This window comes from Mus musculus, chromosome 19 (assembly GCF_000001635.26).
Source record: "Mus musculus strain C57BL/6J chromosome 19, GRCm38.p6 C57BL/6J".
Lineage (NCBI taxonomy): Eukaryota > Metazoa > Chordata > Mammalia > Rodentia > Muridae > Mus > Mus musculus.
In genome coordinates, this window is record NC_000085.6 from 8,757,071 (window position 1) to 8,772,517 (window position 15,447).

At 46.4% G+C, this 15,447-nt stretch overlaps 2 protein-coding genes across 3 annotated transcripts; both read left to right on the forward strand.

Annotated features, from left to right (window-relative positions):
- Positions 1-32: 32 nt before the first annotated feature.
- On the forward strand, positions 33-13,840 carry Nxf1 (nuclear RNA export factor 1). 2 transcript variants are annotated; one of them, NM_016813.2, is made up of 21 exons: positions 33-189; positions 5,242-5,425; positions 5,613-5,766; positions 6,463-6,546; positions 6,627-6,731; positions 6,846-6,926; positions 7,010-7,079; positions 7,191-7,279; positions 7,429-7,536; positions 7,852-7,961; positions 9,727-9,763; positions 10,010-10,078; positions 10,158-10,213; positions 10,297-10,404; positions 10,503-10,561; positions 10,660-10,775; positions 10,904-10,946; positions 11,519-11,591; positions 11,931-12,113; positions 13,190-13,250; positions 13,504-13,840. In NM_016813.2, exons 1-21 carry the CDS (start codon positions 162-164, stop codon positions 13,540-13,542), a joined length of 1,857 nt encoding a protein of 618 aa, NP_058093.2. In that variant the 5' UTR covers positions 33-161; the 3' UTR covers positions 13,543-13,840. The 2 variants fall into 2 exon arrangements, with proteins under 2 accessions (NP_058093.2, NP_001263633.1); NM_001276704.1 differs by having other exon boundaries at positions 47-189; positions 7,852-9,763.
- An 85-nt stretch (positions 13,841-13,925) lies between these two features.
- Tmem223 (transmembrane protein 223) lies at positions 13,926-15,405 on the forward strand. Its single transcript, NM_025791.1, has 2 exons — positions 13,926-14,245; positions 14,978-15,405. Exons 1-2 carry the CDS (start codon positions 13,939-13,941, stop codon positions 15,268-15,270), a joined length of 600 nt encoding a protein of 199 aa, NP_080067.1. The 5' UTR covers positions 13,926-13,938; the 3' UTR covers positions 15,271-15,405.
- Positions 15,406-15,447: the final 42 nt, after the last annotated feature.

Here is a 15,447-nt window from a genome sequence, read left to right on the forward strand (position 1 = left end):
ACCGCCCACATCCTGGGGACGTCGGCGGCGCGCGACGTGCTTCGCCGGATAAATGCGGTGGCGCCGGTCGTAGGAGAGATTCTGTCCTGAGCGCTAAGGCTCCTTGGCGTTTGGTGGCGTCAGGTTCTGCGCCTGAGCCCGCCCCTGTACCTGCCTGTGCCATGGCGGACGAAGGGAAGTCATACAACGGTCAGTGCGGGGCCTCGGGCCGGGAGGCGACGCGGTGGGTTGGGGTGGGCGGCCCTGGCCTAGGCCTCAGCCCGGGGGCGGGAGGCCGCGAGGAGCCCTACGTCCGTAGGTAGCGGTGGCCGCGCGGGCAGGGGGCGCGGGGCGCCGCGGGACCCAGGGGCTCCAGAGTCGCCCGGATTCAGGCGTTGGAGAACCTGTGGCTCAGGGGTGGGGTGACAAGATTCCTTTCAACTTTGAGGGTGGTTGATGCCTGTCAGTTCAGTTTGGCGGCCCGACTCTTCCTTTAAATGTGAGTCAGTAGTCGCTTGGTCGTGGGCTACCCTGGTGCCCTATTTTTCTTTTTCTTTTTGTGATACGATCAGTCTGTTCTTGTAGCTTGCTGCTTATTGTTTATCAAATTTCTAGTCGGAACACCTATCCTGACATGTTAATTCATTGTGGTGGTTAGGACACTATGACAGCTGAGGTTTGAATCTGGAGTTGGCTGTACTAAACCCGAGTGAGTTAAACTTTCAGGCCTTGTTTTCCGCCTCTTTCATGTGGGTACCTGTCTCCCAAGTTTGTGTGCATGTGCGTGTGCGTTTGTGTGCGTATGAAATAATTTCTACCAAGTGCCTAGAACACAGTAACTGGAGTGGGAATTTTCTTCCGTGAACCGTAGTTTCACTGTCTCTTAATGTATTCCTTTTTACTAGGGTTGCTTGGAGAGGATCGTTGTTTAGAGGATGCTAGATATTAGGTGGATTTCTTTGAAAGTTATACCTTTTTTGTATTTGTGTAATACTGATGATTTATCCAGGCCTGAAAAATAGCTACCCAATGAACCTTTATTTTAATTCAAATATAATTACTTGGTCTCCTTTCTCTAGCCATTCCCATTGTCAACTCTCTCCCCAAATTCATCCAACATGCAGAGCCCATTTAGTGTTAATGTGTATATATTTGTTTCTAAAGCTTACCATTTGGGATTGGATAACCATTTAGGGAATTCATCCCTAGGGAAGGCTAATTCTCCCTTACAGGGTCAGCCCTAGTATCCCAGGCTGGCCTCAGTCAGTCTCCCTGTGTCAGCTTCCCAAGTTCGGTATTGCATAGACTTTTACTTTTTTTTGGGGGGGTTGGGCTCCTAGAGTTAAACTCAAGGTCTGGCAAAAAGGAAAATAAATAGAACCAAGTGTAGTAGTGCACTGTTTAAGGTAAGAGGATCAGAGGTTCCAGGTCATTCCCTGTGTGCCAGGCCTTCTGTTCTCCCACAGAGCTATAGACAAGGAAGGATGAAAATCCCTTGTTTTTTCGAGACAGGGTTTCTCTGTGTAGCCCTGGCTGTCCTGGAACTCACTTTGTAGACCAGGCTGGCCTTGAACTCGGAAATCCGCCTGCCTCTGCCTCCCAAGTGCTGGGATTAAAGGCATGCGCCACCAGGCCCGGCTGTTATTTTTTTGAGATGGTTCACCAAGTTGTCCAGACTGACTTGAAGTTTCAAATTCTGCCTCAGCCTGGGTGGTGTGTGTGTGTGTGTGAAGGATAGGATAGGCAAGCACATTGTCAACTGGGCTATATCCTCAGCCCTCCTTTTATTTGTTTTGTCTACATATATGCAGACCACCCACTAAGAGAGACAGGTCTCAATCCTGGTCTGGCCTTGAACTCTGTAGTTCCAATCCTCTTCTTAAACAGTGTACTACCACACTTGGTTGGCTTGTTTGTTTATTAATTTATTTATTGAAACAGTGTGTCAATGAGTAGTTCTCTCTGTTCTAGAACTCAATGAGTAGACCATGCTGGCATTCAAAACTCAACAGTTCTCTGCCTGCCACTGTCTGGGAATAAAGATATGGGCCACTGTGTTTGGCTTCTTCCCCTTTTTAAGGCAGGGTTTTAGCTTATCTGGAACTCGGAATCCTCCTGCTTCAAACAATGGTTATATTGGAGAACATTCCCTACCTCCTTACTGTGGAACCTGCACCAGTCCCTGAATCAATAAGTCCCTCGAGGTGCAGGCTATTTTTGCTCAAAGAAACTAGCATTTCCCAAGTTCCGAGTGCAGGAGATGGTAGTTGTTTTTTGGGTTTTGTTTTGTTTTGTTTTGTTTTTCGAGACAGAGTTTCTCTGTGTAGCTCTGGCTGTCCTGGAACTCACTCTGTAGACCAGGCTGGCCTCGAACTCAGAAATCCGCCTGCCTCTGCCTCCCGAGTGCTGGGATTAAAGGAGTGCGCCACCACTGCCCGGCGGTAGTTGTTTTTAGGAGACTTTAAATACGTCCTATTTGTAAGAATTTTTTTATTTTTTGGGATAGAATCTCATGTAGCCCAGCATAGCTTTGATTTCTTGTGTAATTGAAGCCTCCATTTCCCAATTGCCAGGATTGCAGGTGGTGGCCATAACATCTGGTTCTGTGACCATCAACTGTACACATAAGCAAAAGAATATGCAAGTGGCAGATTTTAGGTGGTTTTCAGGAATCTGGTTATATTTTGGGGTTGCCCATACTTCCACATTTTAGTTTTCTTTGTAGGATCTGGTTTCTGGGTGGTTTTGGTTTTCTTTTTTCTTTAAATTCTAAGGTTTTTTTTGGGGGGGGGTAATTTTATACATGTACACAGTTGTAATTGTATTCACCTTTCATTACTCTTTTTTATTTTTACATATTTGTTTATTAATTTAATTAATTTATTTAATGTATAAGTGTTCTGCTGCATGTACACCTGCATGCCAGAAGGAGGCATCAGATTCCTTTATAGATAGTCATGAACCACTGTGGGTGCTGGGAATTGAACTCAGGACCTCTGTAAGAACAGCCCGTGCTCTACACCATTGAGCCATCTCTCCAACCCTACTCTTTCTATGTTTTTTTTTTTTTTCTATGTCTATTTTGTCTTATGTATATTTGTGTATGTCTGGTGCCTGCAGAGGCCAGAAGAAGGTAGTGGATTCCCTGGAATTAACTACAAAGTCAACTTCCATTCAGACTCCAGAGCCTGAGTTTAGTTAAGGTTGCTCATGAACTTGTGGGAAGACTCTTCCCTTCTGCCTTTTAAACTTTGTTTTGTTTAAAGACAAGACCTCAATCCCAGCACTCAGGAAGCAGGGGCAGGCGGAGAAACCCTGTCATGAAAACCCAAAAAAAAAAAAAAAAAAAAAAAAAAAAAGACTGGACTAAGACAAGACCTCATGTAGTAGCATGAGTTGATCTTAAATTCAGGGTGTAGCTGTAAATGACCTTGAAATCCGGATTCTCCTGCTGGTATTAAAACCATGGACTACTAACACTAAAATGAAAAGGGCTGTTTTTGTTGCTTGTCTGTTTATTTTGAGGAGATACTGAGGATAAAAGCCAGGTCATTGACTGTGATAGCCAAGCCTTCTATTACTGCCTCTGCCTTCCAAGTGCTGGGATTAAAGGCATGCACCACCACCACCTGGCTTGAATTTTCTTTTTTGTATATAAGTGTTTTTGCCTGCTTGTATGTCTTTGTACTATGTAAGTGCCTGGGGTTCCTGTGGAGGCCTACAGACAGTTGTGCAGTATAGTGGGTGCTGAGAATCAAAGCTGGTCCTCTAGAAGAGCAGCTAGCTTGTTTTCTTCCTTTCTTTCTTTCTTTCTTTCTTTCTTTCTTTCTTTCTTTCTTTCTTTCTTTCTTTCCTGTAAGTACACTGTAGCTGTTTTCAGACACTCCAGAGGAGGGCGCCAGATCTCATTACAGATGGTTGTGAGCAACAGTGTGGTTGCTGGGAATTGAACTCAGAATCTTCAGAAGAGCAAGTTAGTGCTCTTAACCACTCTGCCATCTCTCCAGCCCCCCATCCCCAACTAGCTAGTTTTCTTGAGAACATTATGACTAGCCCAATCACTAGCCCTAGCATGGAAGCTGATGAGAACAGATGGCGGAGACCCACATCCAAGGTGGAGCTTGGGCAACTATGAGGAAGAGGAGGAGGAAAAAGTGTAGGAGTCAGAAGAGTTGAAGACACCAGGAGAATTCAGTCCACAAAATCAACTAAGCAGGGCTCCTAGAGGCTCACAAGAGACTGAAGTGGCAATCACAGAGCCTACATGGGTCTGCACTAGGTCCTCTGCCTGTATGTTGTTGTGTTTAGCTTCAGGATTTTTGTAGGACTCCTATTGGAACGGGGATGTCTTGACTATTTTGCCTGTTCTTAGCACCTTTTTTCTCCTCCAGGGTTACCTTGTCCAGTCTTGATATGAGAGGTTGTGTCTAGTGTCATTGCATCTTACTATGCCATACATCTTGTTATGCCATGTTCAATTGCTATCACTGGGATACCTACTCTTTTCTGAAGGGAAACAGAAACAGTAGACAAAGGGTGGGAGGAGGGAAGTTGCGGGGGGGGGGGGGGGCGGGGGAGACTGGGAGAAGTGGAGGGAGGAGAGGCTCTAGTCAGAATGTTTTATATAAGAAAAGAATAAAAAGAAAAAAGTCATCTTGCTGGAGGTTGTGGCCCACACCTTTAATCCCAGCACCTAGGGAGGCAGAGGCAGATGGATCTCTGAGTTTGAGGCCAGCCTGGTCTACAGTTAGTTCAAGGATAGCCAGAGCTACACAGAGAAACCATGGGATGGTGGTGGTGTGGTAAGTCATTTCTCCAGCGCCTTGAGGTACATTCGCGACCCACTTATTTATTTATTTGTTTGTTTGTTTGTTTGTTTGTTTGTTTTTTCGAGACAGGGTTTCTCTGTATAGCTCAGGCTGTCCTCAAACTCACTCTGTAGACCAGGCTGGCCTCGAACTCAGAAATCCGCCTGCCTCTGCCTTCCAAGTGCTGGGATTAAAGGCATGTGTTACCACTGCCTGGCCTCTTGACCCTTTTATTTCCCAACATTTCTATAGTTTTCCAATAACTTGTTCACGATGTGGATGTAATAAAGAAAGTTCTTTGCTCTGGCTAGGGCATAGGCATCTCTGTGAAGGAACCTTTATAGTTCATATCTGTTTTTTCCAAGAGTACAGAGTACTAGAAACTGGTGCTCACACCAAGGTAACTTAGACCATTCATGCATTTACTAATTTCTGTGTCTGTTTCCAACTCCAGAGCATGATGACCGTGTTAGTTTCCCTCAAAGAAGAAAGAAAGGCCGGGGGCCTTTCCGATGGAAGTGTGGTGAGGGGAATCGTAGGTCTGGAAGAGGTGGTTCTGGTGTACAGTCTTCCCGATTTGAGGAAGATGATGGCGATGTAGCAATGAATGATCCCCAGGATGGCCCCCGAGTAAGATAGTAAGTGACCAATTAGTCTGCTTTGAATAGTGACCCACTGAATTATGTAGCCCTGATGTCTTTGTTGTGTCTGGTCTTACCTTGTAAAGTGATACTTGACAGAACCAATTTAGTAGCTGTAGTTTCACTAGCAGGACAGGTTCCTCTTCCCTAGTGTTTATGGAAATTTAATTCTGCTTCCCAATAGCAATCCCTATACCAACCGGCCTAATCGTCGGGGAGATGGTTGGCATGATCGAGATCGAATTCATATTACTGTACGGAGAGACAGAGCTCCTGCAGAGAGAGGAGGGGCTGGCACCAGTCAAGATGGGACCACCAAGAACTGGTTCAAGATTACAGTGAGTACTTGGAAGAATAGGTGATTCAGGAAACAGGACTAGACTCATTGAAAGTGTTTGACACCTCTCTCAAGCTCCTCGAATCCATTTTCTCGAACATTTACTCAACAGGGAAGTAGCATGCTAATCCATTCTTTCCTCAAATGAGTGTCTTAGAACATCTAAGAACAGAGTTAAGGATAGGCAAGGTGACATGTGAAAGGGAATCTGATAAGTGTGGTCAGGATGTAGCCTAACACTTAAGCTAAGAGTGATTCTAGGAGACGATGGAGTCTCTCGGGGACAAGTAAGACACACATGTCTTAGGACTTTTAGAATTAATACATTTGATATGTAGCCATGTTGTCTGAGTCATCTTGCCAGGAATAATAAGTATATGGAAAGGAGTTAAGGAATGTTTGTATCTCAAGTGGATACAAACATGTTTGTATCTCTTGTCCTTTCTTGAAGAGGGGGGGAAAAAAAACCCAGCTTTTCTAGCATAGAAGGGCTCTACCAGCCTCATGCATGTAAGCATGCTTTCTATCTCTGAGACCTCCGCATGCTAAATGCCTTCTATCACTCAGCCTTATGCATGCCACGTTAAGCATGCTTTCTGATAAAGCACTAGAAATACTTTCAATCTTGGCAGAAAATAAAAGGAGAACTGAAATATGCTGGCTTGGTTACATGTGTACCCTTGTCTCTCACTTCCAGATTCCTTATGGTAGAAAGTATGACAAAACGTGGCTTCTGAGCATGATTCAGAGCAAATGCAGTGTCCCCTTCAATCCCATCGAGGTAAGACAGAGTTAGACCTGAAAGGCTGTGGAAGGACCTGTGGACTCCAGATTGAATGTTGTTTGTTTTCCTTCTTCCAGTTTCACTATGAAAATACACGGGCCCATTTTTTTGTGGAGGATGCCACTACTGCTTCTGCATTAAAGGGTGTCAACCATAAGATCCAGGATCGAGAAAACAGAAGGGTATGTGGACAAGGGCCTGGTATGGCACAGTTGGTGCACTAAAAGGGACTAAGTCTTAGTGCTGGTGATTAGGCTGCCCTCAATTATGTTCCTGCCTTTCTGTCTTCTCTTCAGATATCTATCATCATCAATGCTTCTGCTCCACCCTACACTGTACAGAATGAACTGAAGCCCGAACAAATAGAGCAGCTCAAGGTAAGGCTGGCTCAAGTGACATGGTCCAGCAGACTTTCAATCTCCATCAGTGACGACTAAACCCTTCGTTTTCCTTCTTCTAGCTGATCATGAGCAAACGATATGATGGCAACCAACAAGCACTTGACCTCAAGGGGCTCCGCTCAGACCCAGGTATGACTGACAACAATGGTTCTGACTAATTGGAGAGGGGAAACAATTGGTCTTTATAACACTGGTATGGGCAAGACCTCTCAGACTTCCTTTTCTTTCTATTTGCTACAGATTTGGTGGCCCAGAACATCGATGTTGTTCTAAACCGCAGAAGCTGTATGGCAGCCACCCTGCGGATCATTGAAGAGAACATTCCTGAGGTGAAGCTTTTTTTTTTTTTAATTTTAATTTAATTAACTAATTATTTATTTATTTATTTTTGCATTAAAAATCAGGGTGAGATGTGTAGGATAGGATGAGATACAGATTTGCCCCGTGGTAACACATCTAAACTTTGTTCTGTTCCTAGCTATTGTCTTTGAACTTGAGCAGCAACAGGCTATACAAGCTGGATGATATGTCTAGCATTGTGCAGAAGGCGCCAAACCTAAAGACCCTAAATCTCTCCGGAAACGAAGTAAGACTGACATCTAGGGTGCTTTTGTTTTTAATAGTTAACTGACTATGGAGGTGGAGGTCAGACTGTGTTGGGAGTTGAGTCTTTCCTTCTACGTGGGTTCTTGGGCTGTGATGCTTATGAGGTGAGAGCTCCTGCCCACTAAGCCATCACACTGACCCTGCTGTGTTTCTGTGATGGTGGAGCCAGGAGAGTGTGGCTGGCCATAGTGGGAAGCAAGAAACAAAACTTAGGTAGGATTTAGAAGTGTGGGAATCCAGCTGCTATTCTTAGTAAGGTCTGTTTCTTCCCTTTTACTCTCCTCATCCTTCACAGTTGAAGACTGAGCGGGAATTAGACAAGATAAAAGGGCTGAAGCTGGAAGAGCTGTGGCTTGACAGAAACCCCATGTGTGACAACTTCGGAGACCAGTCCAGCTATATCAGGTCAGTTGTAGCCTCTGTCTCCCCTCCTGGGGACATTCACCCCTGGGAGGCTGAGCTCATGCACCCTGACCAGTGCCCGTCTACAGGAGAACATGCAGCCCTGAGCTGGAACCACCTGTTCTTTGGGAGGAGGATCATGTATTCCTTTCTGCCTGTCTGTTGTCTCCTAGCTCTGTCCCAGATCTCTTCTTTCTTCTCACCTGACTTCTGTTCTCTAGTTCTGGCCTTTCTCCTTCTTTCTTGAACACAGCCTTTTCTAGAATCTCCCTACCTGTTATTCCAGGAAGAGCACCTCCCCTTTTCTGTTCTGATGTGGAGGTGTCTTATATATGCCCTACCTGTGTGTTTGTCTTCAGCAAAAGCCTGGTGTGCTTAGGCTGTGAGAAAGTCCTTTCTTACTGGGGCTGTCTACTGAGACAGGCCTTCCTTTGTCCTTTCATGGTCCCTCTTGCCGTTGTACCAAGAGGGACTCTTTATTTTCATGATCCACTTAGCCAAGGCTGTGGCCTGGTCCTTTCTGCCCATGCTGATGTTGATGCCTCTTGGAGGCTGGTACCATGCTATTGGTCTCTCTTGCCCAGTGCTGTGAACTGGGCCTTTCCTGGAGAAGAAATCTGGGTTTCCCTAAGATGTGATCAAAGCCGGGGCCCCGCCAGCAGGCGAGGGGGATCCCAAGGCAAGTGCTGGGCGTGGAGGCCACAGGGGCATCTGCTACCAAGGAGACAGAGAAATGACCCTGTCGGGCACAGCCCCTCCCTCACTCGCACACCTCACAGTCACCCTGCTTGGCCCCGAGGATGGCTGGTTAGCCAGAGACGGGTAAGATTCCTCAGGGAAGGAACAACCTAAGACAGGCACAGTCGCAGAGGGGCCATCAGGAGAGAACTTGGGGGCCAACTGAGGTGGGGCACAGACCCTCACCCCCCCAACTCGGCAGAGGCCTGAATCCTCATGTCTTCTGAGGGAGGTTTCCTGGCCCCATGGCTACTTTACCTCCCACGCCCAGCTTAGACCGGGACCCAGAGAGCAGACAGAGACCTGGCCAACAGCAACTGCAAATCATTATAGGATTTATTCTTCATTTCTACCTTGGGACCACAGGAAAAGGGCAGCTGAAGGAAATGGCTGTTTCAGGAGGTCTTTCTTTCTGCCATTCTTTTCTGAATGCCTCTGCCTTCAGGTCTGTCCCTGTTGCTTTGCTTCCTCTTTGTCTCTCCATTTCTCTCTTGTTCCTGCCCTACCTTTCTCCATTTCTCTTTCCCTTGGTCTCTTTTCTTTCCTCCTCCTTGAGCCCTGTCTTGTTCATCTCCTTGCCCCAACATCCTGTGCCATACTTGTGGTGTGTTCTGGTCTTGGCGAAGGCCAGACCTGGCAGAACTGGTGGATACCTGGTGAGGCAGCGGAGCCCCTGGGCTCCAACCCCATTCCCTCCTCCCGGGGCTGCACAGGTGAGTAGGTGGAAGGTAAGGGGGGCAAGGTGGGGAAGGCAGCCCTAGGCTTAAAGCCTGGGCTGAGAGTGCCCTCCTGTGGCACTCGGGATCAGGCAGCAAGACAACAGAGCCAGCCTTCAAGGCAATTAAGAAGGGGGTGCCCCTGGTGAGGAGGGGAATGGGGGTTCTTGTCCCCATGTTTAAGTTGGGGAGGAGTGGGCGATAAGCAGGATGGGATGGGCTGTTCCTCGGGTTTTTGGTGTATTTGCTCCTAGAGCAGCCCAGGAGGCATGATGGCTCTGAAGCGTCACTCACTTCTGTCCCGTTCTTGACAGCGCCATTCGCGAACGATTTCCCAAGTTATTACGCCTGGTAAGTCTAACATTTTGTTCTCAAGAACAGGGACAACCAAGGTCTTGCCTCTATTTTGTGACCACTAATGTGGGTGTGTAGATTTGTTTGAGAATCTGCTAACAGTGGTAATCTTCATCTTAGAAATGCCTGTGGACAAAGTTTATATAGGATCCCTGCACGCTCTCCGTGTCTTTTAGCTTTTCTCTATGCTCACAAATCCAGTCTTTCTTCAGTTTCTCATATTACATTCACTTCTTTTCACAGGATGGCCATGAGCTACCCCCTCCAATTTCCTTTGATGTCGAAGCCCCTACAATGTTACCACCCTGCAAGGTCAGAAGTGGGGTTAGAATTAGAACTGTGAGTGGGGAGCATATTGGTCCTGTGATCTTAATTTCTTGTTTGATTTCAGGGAAGCTATTTTGGAACCGAGAACCTAAAGAGTCTGGTCCTGCGCTTCTTGCAGCAGTGAGTATCCCAGGGTCCCATAGTGCTGGGGATAATGACTGGCCTATGCATACTTACTGGTGTGACTCTAACTTTCTTTACAGGTACTATGTAATTTATGACTCAGGAGACCGCCAGGGTCTCCTGTATGCCTACCATGATGGCGCCTGTTGCTCGCTAAGCATTCCTTACAACCCTCAGAATCCTGTCCGGTAAGTGTCACATGTCAGAACCTATCCAGAACCACGGGATTCTGTGGGAGATACAGGCCACTGTTCTGACCACCACATCGTTCCCTCTTATTTTCCAGAAAAAACTTAGCTGAATATGTCAAAGACAGCAGAAATGTGAAGAAGCTTAAAGAACCCAGTAAGTACATTGTGTGAGCAGTCCAAATGGGAAACAGTCAGTAGAGCTAGCCAGTGTAGATGTGCCCTAACCTTGGTTTCTCTTCCTTCTGCTTGTAGCCCAGCGGTTCCGACTCTTAAAGCATACACGTCTTAATGTCGTTGCCTTCCTCAATGAGTTACCCAAAACTCAACATGACGTTAACGCCTTCGTGGTAGATATAAGTGCCCAAACAGTAAGTGCCTGTTCTCTCCTAACAGAAGCCCAGAAGTGGGGTGGATAATGGGCTCAGCATTCACTGCATGAGGCGGCTCAGGCTCTAGTTGGAAACCTCCATTACTTCTGTTGCTTTTTCTCTTTCAGAGCACATTACTGTGTTTTTCTGTCAATGGAGTCTTCAAGGAAGGTAAGAATTTTTAGTTCTGAACCTTTCCCAGTATCTTAGTTTCCCAGCTATCTTCTCATCCCTTTTCTTCTCTGACCGCCTTCCTATTTTGCCCAGTCCATCTTGGTTTGGCCTTAAAACTCTTCCACCTGTCTTATCTGCAGTATGTCTTATCTGCCTGGGGACCATAACAGTGTAGGTTGAGTTAAGAGGTATCCATTTCCATCCCTGTGTTAATTCTCTGGATCTGGGAAAGTTGTACCTTTGAGTCATGCATTCTTTTTTTTCTGTTTTGTTAGATGATTTCATAATACTCTTGCACAGTGATACTTCAGGTAGTGAAATGACTTGAGACACTTTGCCAGGCCATAGGCTAACACTTTCTAAGTTGTTTCACTTCCTAGAGCACACAGCAAGTTCTGTTACCATCCCCCCTGCCCTGATATGTCCCTTTCTCCTACCTCTGTTCCCTTATGACCAAGTAACCAACTGGCCAAGTTAGGGTTCTTTGTATCAAATACCATGATGTAAATGATGATTGTGAAGATGGAGCTTGAGTGACTATAAGGAGCCATTGCTCATTCTCATTGCAGTGGATGGGAAGTCTCGAGATTCTTTACGTGCTTTCACAAGAACGTTCATTGCTGTTCCTGCCAGCAATTCAGGGTACGTACTCAACTTATCAGTTTGGGTACTATTTTCAGTGCCAGGAAAGCAATATGATAGTTGGAAGGTAAAGATATTCCTCAGGTAGTTTTGGAAATTGCAGAAAAGCAATAGAAGTGTATTAAGTAACTAACAACTATCAGTATGTTAGAGAGTGAGTATATAATTCTAGTGTGTTTGTAAGATAATCCTAAACGCCTCGTCTATAGTCAAGGATAAATGAGAAAAGGTAACTTGAGAGGGGCATGTGGATATTAAACAGATCTGCAAACAGAGACAGTGTAGAAAGGTGAGGTTATTTGTCCATTTATTTAAGATTTTTTTTTTTTTGTCTCCAAGGCTATGTATTGTAAATGATGAATTATTTGTGCGGAATGCCAGCCCTGAAGAAATCCAAAGAGCCTTCGCCATGTCTGCACCCACACCTTCCTCCAGTCCAGTACCCACGCTTTCCCCAGAACAGCAGGAAATGTTGCAAGCATTTTCTACCCAGTCTGGCATGAACCTTGAGTGGTCTCAGAAGTGAGTGCTGATCATAGATAGGAGGAACAAGGGGATGGCCTGACAGTGAATTATATAGTGCTTTGATAAAAAGATTCCTACTAAGAATTCTGCATAGGTTATTTTTAAATATTTAAAGCACAAATGAAGATTTGGTTTTCTGTCCCCTTCCTAGCTACCTGTGGCTCCCCTCTTCCCCAATTGGAATTACAGATTAGACCTAGACTTCACATATGCTGCACAGTCGCTGCCACTGAGCCCTTTTCAAACACGGTCTTACTATGTACTCTTGTCTGGCCTTGAAGGCATTAAAGGCATGAGCCAGCAGACCTGGCTGCCAAGTTTTGTTGTTGGTTGGTTGGGTTTTTTTTGAGACAGTTTCTCTGTTTTCCCTGGCTGTCCTGGAACTCACTTTGTAAACCAGGCTGGCCTCGAACTCAGAGATCCGCCTGCCGGGATTAAAGGTGTGTGCCACCACGCCATCTTTGGCTTTTGTTTGTTTTGTTTTTTGTTTTTTCGAGACAGGGTTTCTCTGTATAGCTCTGGCTGTCCTGGAACTCACTCTGTAGACCAGGCTGGCCTCGAACTCAGAAATCCCCCTGCCTCTGCCTCCCGAGTGCTGGGATTAAAGGCATGTGCCACCACACCCGGCTCAACTCCTTACCAAGTCCTAGATTCCAGTGAGCCTGAGCATTCCAAGGGAGCTAGAACTATAGGTGCATACCTAGTACCAAAGTCTTTTTATATATGGTTCTATATTTGAGTCAGGGTCTCACTTGTGCCTTCGCTGCTTGGAAGTCACTTTGTAGTCCAGGTTTACCTCAAACAGATACCTCCCTGCTTCAGCTTCTCCAGAGTGATAGGATTAAAAGCCTTGCCCAGCTGGAACATAGTTTTTAAACCGTGTAAATCCTTCCCTACCAGTGTAAAACTACACGTTGGTTGTTTTTGGTAAACATTTTATGTTTCATTTGTACAAGTGGTGTGACCCTGTGTAAACTTAATGAAAAACATTGGTGACTTTTTCTATAGGTTGGATTTTGGTGACTGACTGCATTTTGGTTCTTATGTGGCTTCCTATTTTAATCATACTCTAGGTGCCTTCAAGACAATAACTGGGACTACACCAGATCTGCTCAGGCCTTCACTCTTCTCAAGGTAAAGTATGGGAATTTTTTTTATTGCTAAAAATGGATCTCTTGAGCCTTTAACAAGGGTCAGATGAAGGCTGGGTGTGGTGATACTTGCCTTTTAATCCAGCATTTGGGAGGAAGGAGGGAGCCAGATCTCTGAGTTTGAGGCTAGCCTGGTCTACATAGAGAATGCCAGGACAGCCAGGGAGTCTACAGTAGCTGGGCAGGGAAGGTGGGAGAGAGGTGCCTGGTTCTACTTACATTTTATCTTTCTGCAGGCCAAGGGAGAGATTCCAGAAGTAGCGTTTATGAAATGATCACAAGAAAAGTCCCCTTGTAAATAGCCCCTGGATAATATTGTCTGGCTGTCATCTGCCGTCTCCTGTCCAGCCCGAGGCCACCCTGTAACTGTGACTGAGGAGGAAGGGCTGCTTCATCCTCCTCACCTACCTTCTGGAAGACTTAGAGAAGACTTCCGGAAGATTGAGCCTCATGGTGCCAGGAAGCCAAAGCTTACTTTGTAGAGCTGACACTAAACTACCCGAAGGACTTAGGTGCTCTGTGTACTTAACCCCAGGATTCCCTTTACTTTTTAAGATAAAGAGTGATATTGTAGTTTGTGTCCCATTACTGGCTTGTTTCCCTCAATGCAGGAGGGGTGGGCAAGTTCGCCGTGATAGGAAGTCCCGCCCCGGAGACGGAAGTGCGCCGCCATGGTGGCGTCTGTGCCGCTGCGGAATGTCAGCCACCTTTTGTCTGTGCTGCGGTCCCAAAATGTGCCCCGGTATTTGCAAAATGGCGTCCCACGGGATGTGCTGCTCTTCCGGCACGAGCGGGGCCGCTTCTTTGCCATCCTTGGACTGTTTTGTGCGGGTCAGGGCATCTTCTGGACCTCCCTGGCTGTTGCAGCCTTGTCCAGACCTCTGAGCCGAGTACCTGCGGAGGCTCCGAACCGGAGCTACCAGGACCTGCGCTCCGCACTCTGGCGCTACGGGCTGGCTGTTGGTTGCGGCACGATGGGTAAGCGCTTGGGCTCCAGATTGCTGTGGGGCTGTGAGCACAACGCTCACTTAGCAAAAAGGGGCTTCCAAAAAAGTAAGTGGGACACACGATATGGGTGCGGTGTAATAAAGTCCCTGAATGCCTTGCACCCTCACCCTGCATACAGTAGGCCAAGATCTGCCCCTCATACTAGCCACGAGCAGGTTTTTGAAGCCACAAATGCATTTTCTCCGTTTAACAATAGAGCTGGCTATCTATAAAAATGTCGATGGGGTGGGGGACGTGGCTCAGTTTGGTTTCTAAGACTGCTTGCCTAGTATGCATGAGGTCTAGGGTTTAGAACCCAACACTGCCTAACATATATGATGGCATCCAGATGTAATCTGGATTTGGACAGAAGATCACAAATTAAAAGTTATTGAACATATAGCAAGCTTGCAGCCAGCATGGAATAATAGACCCTGTCTGTTTTTTCAAGACACGGTTTCTCAGCTCTGGCTGCCCTGGAACTCACTCTGTAGACCAGGCTGGGTCAGAGATTCAACTGTTTCTGCCTCCCTAGTGATTGCGTGCACCACCACTGCCTAGCTACCTTTCTTAAAAAAAAAAAAAAAAAAAAGGATTTAGGAACCTTTTAGAGTTTTAGAGTGTAATTGCTCAAAACTGTTACTTCCATTACAGTAATTTGACTCTAAGGGGTGGGGGTGGGGGTGTCTGTATAACCTTTTACCCCACTTTGCCTCCCTGCAGGAGTCTTGGTCCTTGGTGCTGGTCTCCTCTACTCACTCCGATCTGTGCGGTCTGTCATGCTCCTTGCAGGAGGGCAGCAGGTGACATTGACCACCTATGCCCCCTTTGGCTTGGGTACCTGTTTCACAGTTCCCTTGAACCAGATTTCCTGCATGGCTCACAGAGGTGAAGTTCCTGCTATGCTGCCTCTGAAAGTCAAAGGCCGGCGCTTCTACTTCCTTTTGGACAAAGCTGGACACTTTCCCAACACTCAACTCTTTGATAACACTGTGGGTGCCTACCGGAGCCTGTGAAAAATGGCTTACCCTTCTCAGACGATGCAAAACCCTTAGGGATGAGGAGACTACCAGGACAATAAAAAGGTGCCCAGAATTCACTAACAGCCAATAAATCTCTTCCAAAAGGCTTGATACATGCCTACTTAAGCCATCATTCTGTCCTCTCTCTCATCTATTTAACATCAAGAAATC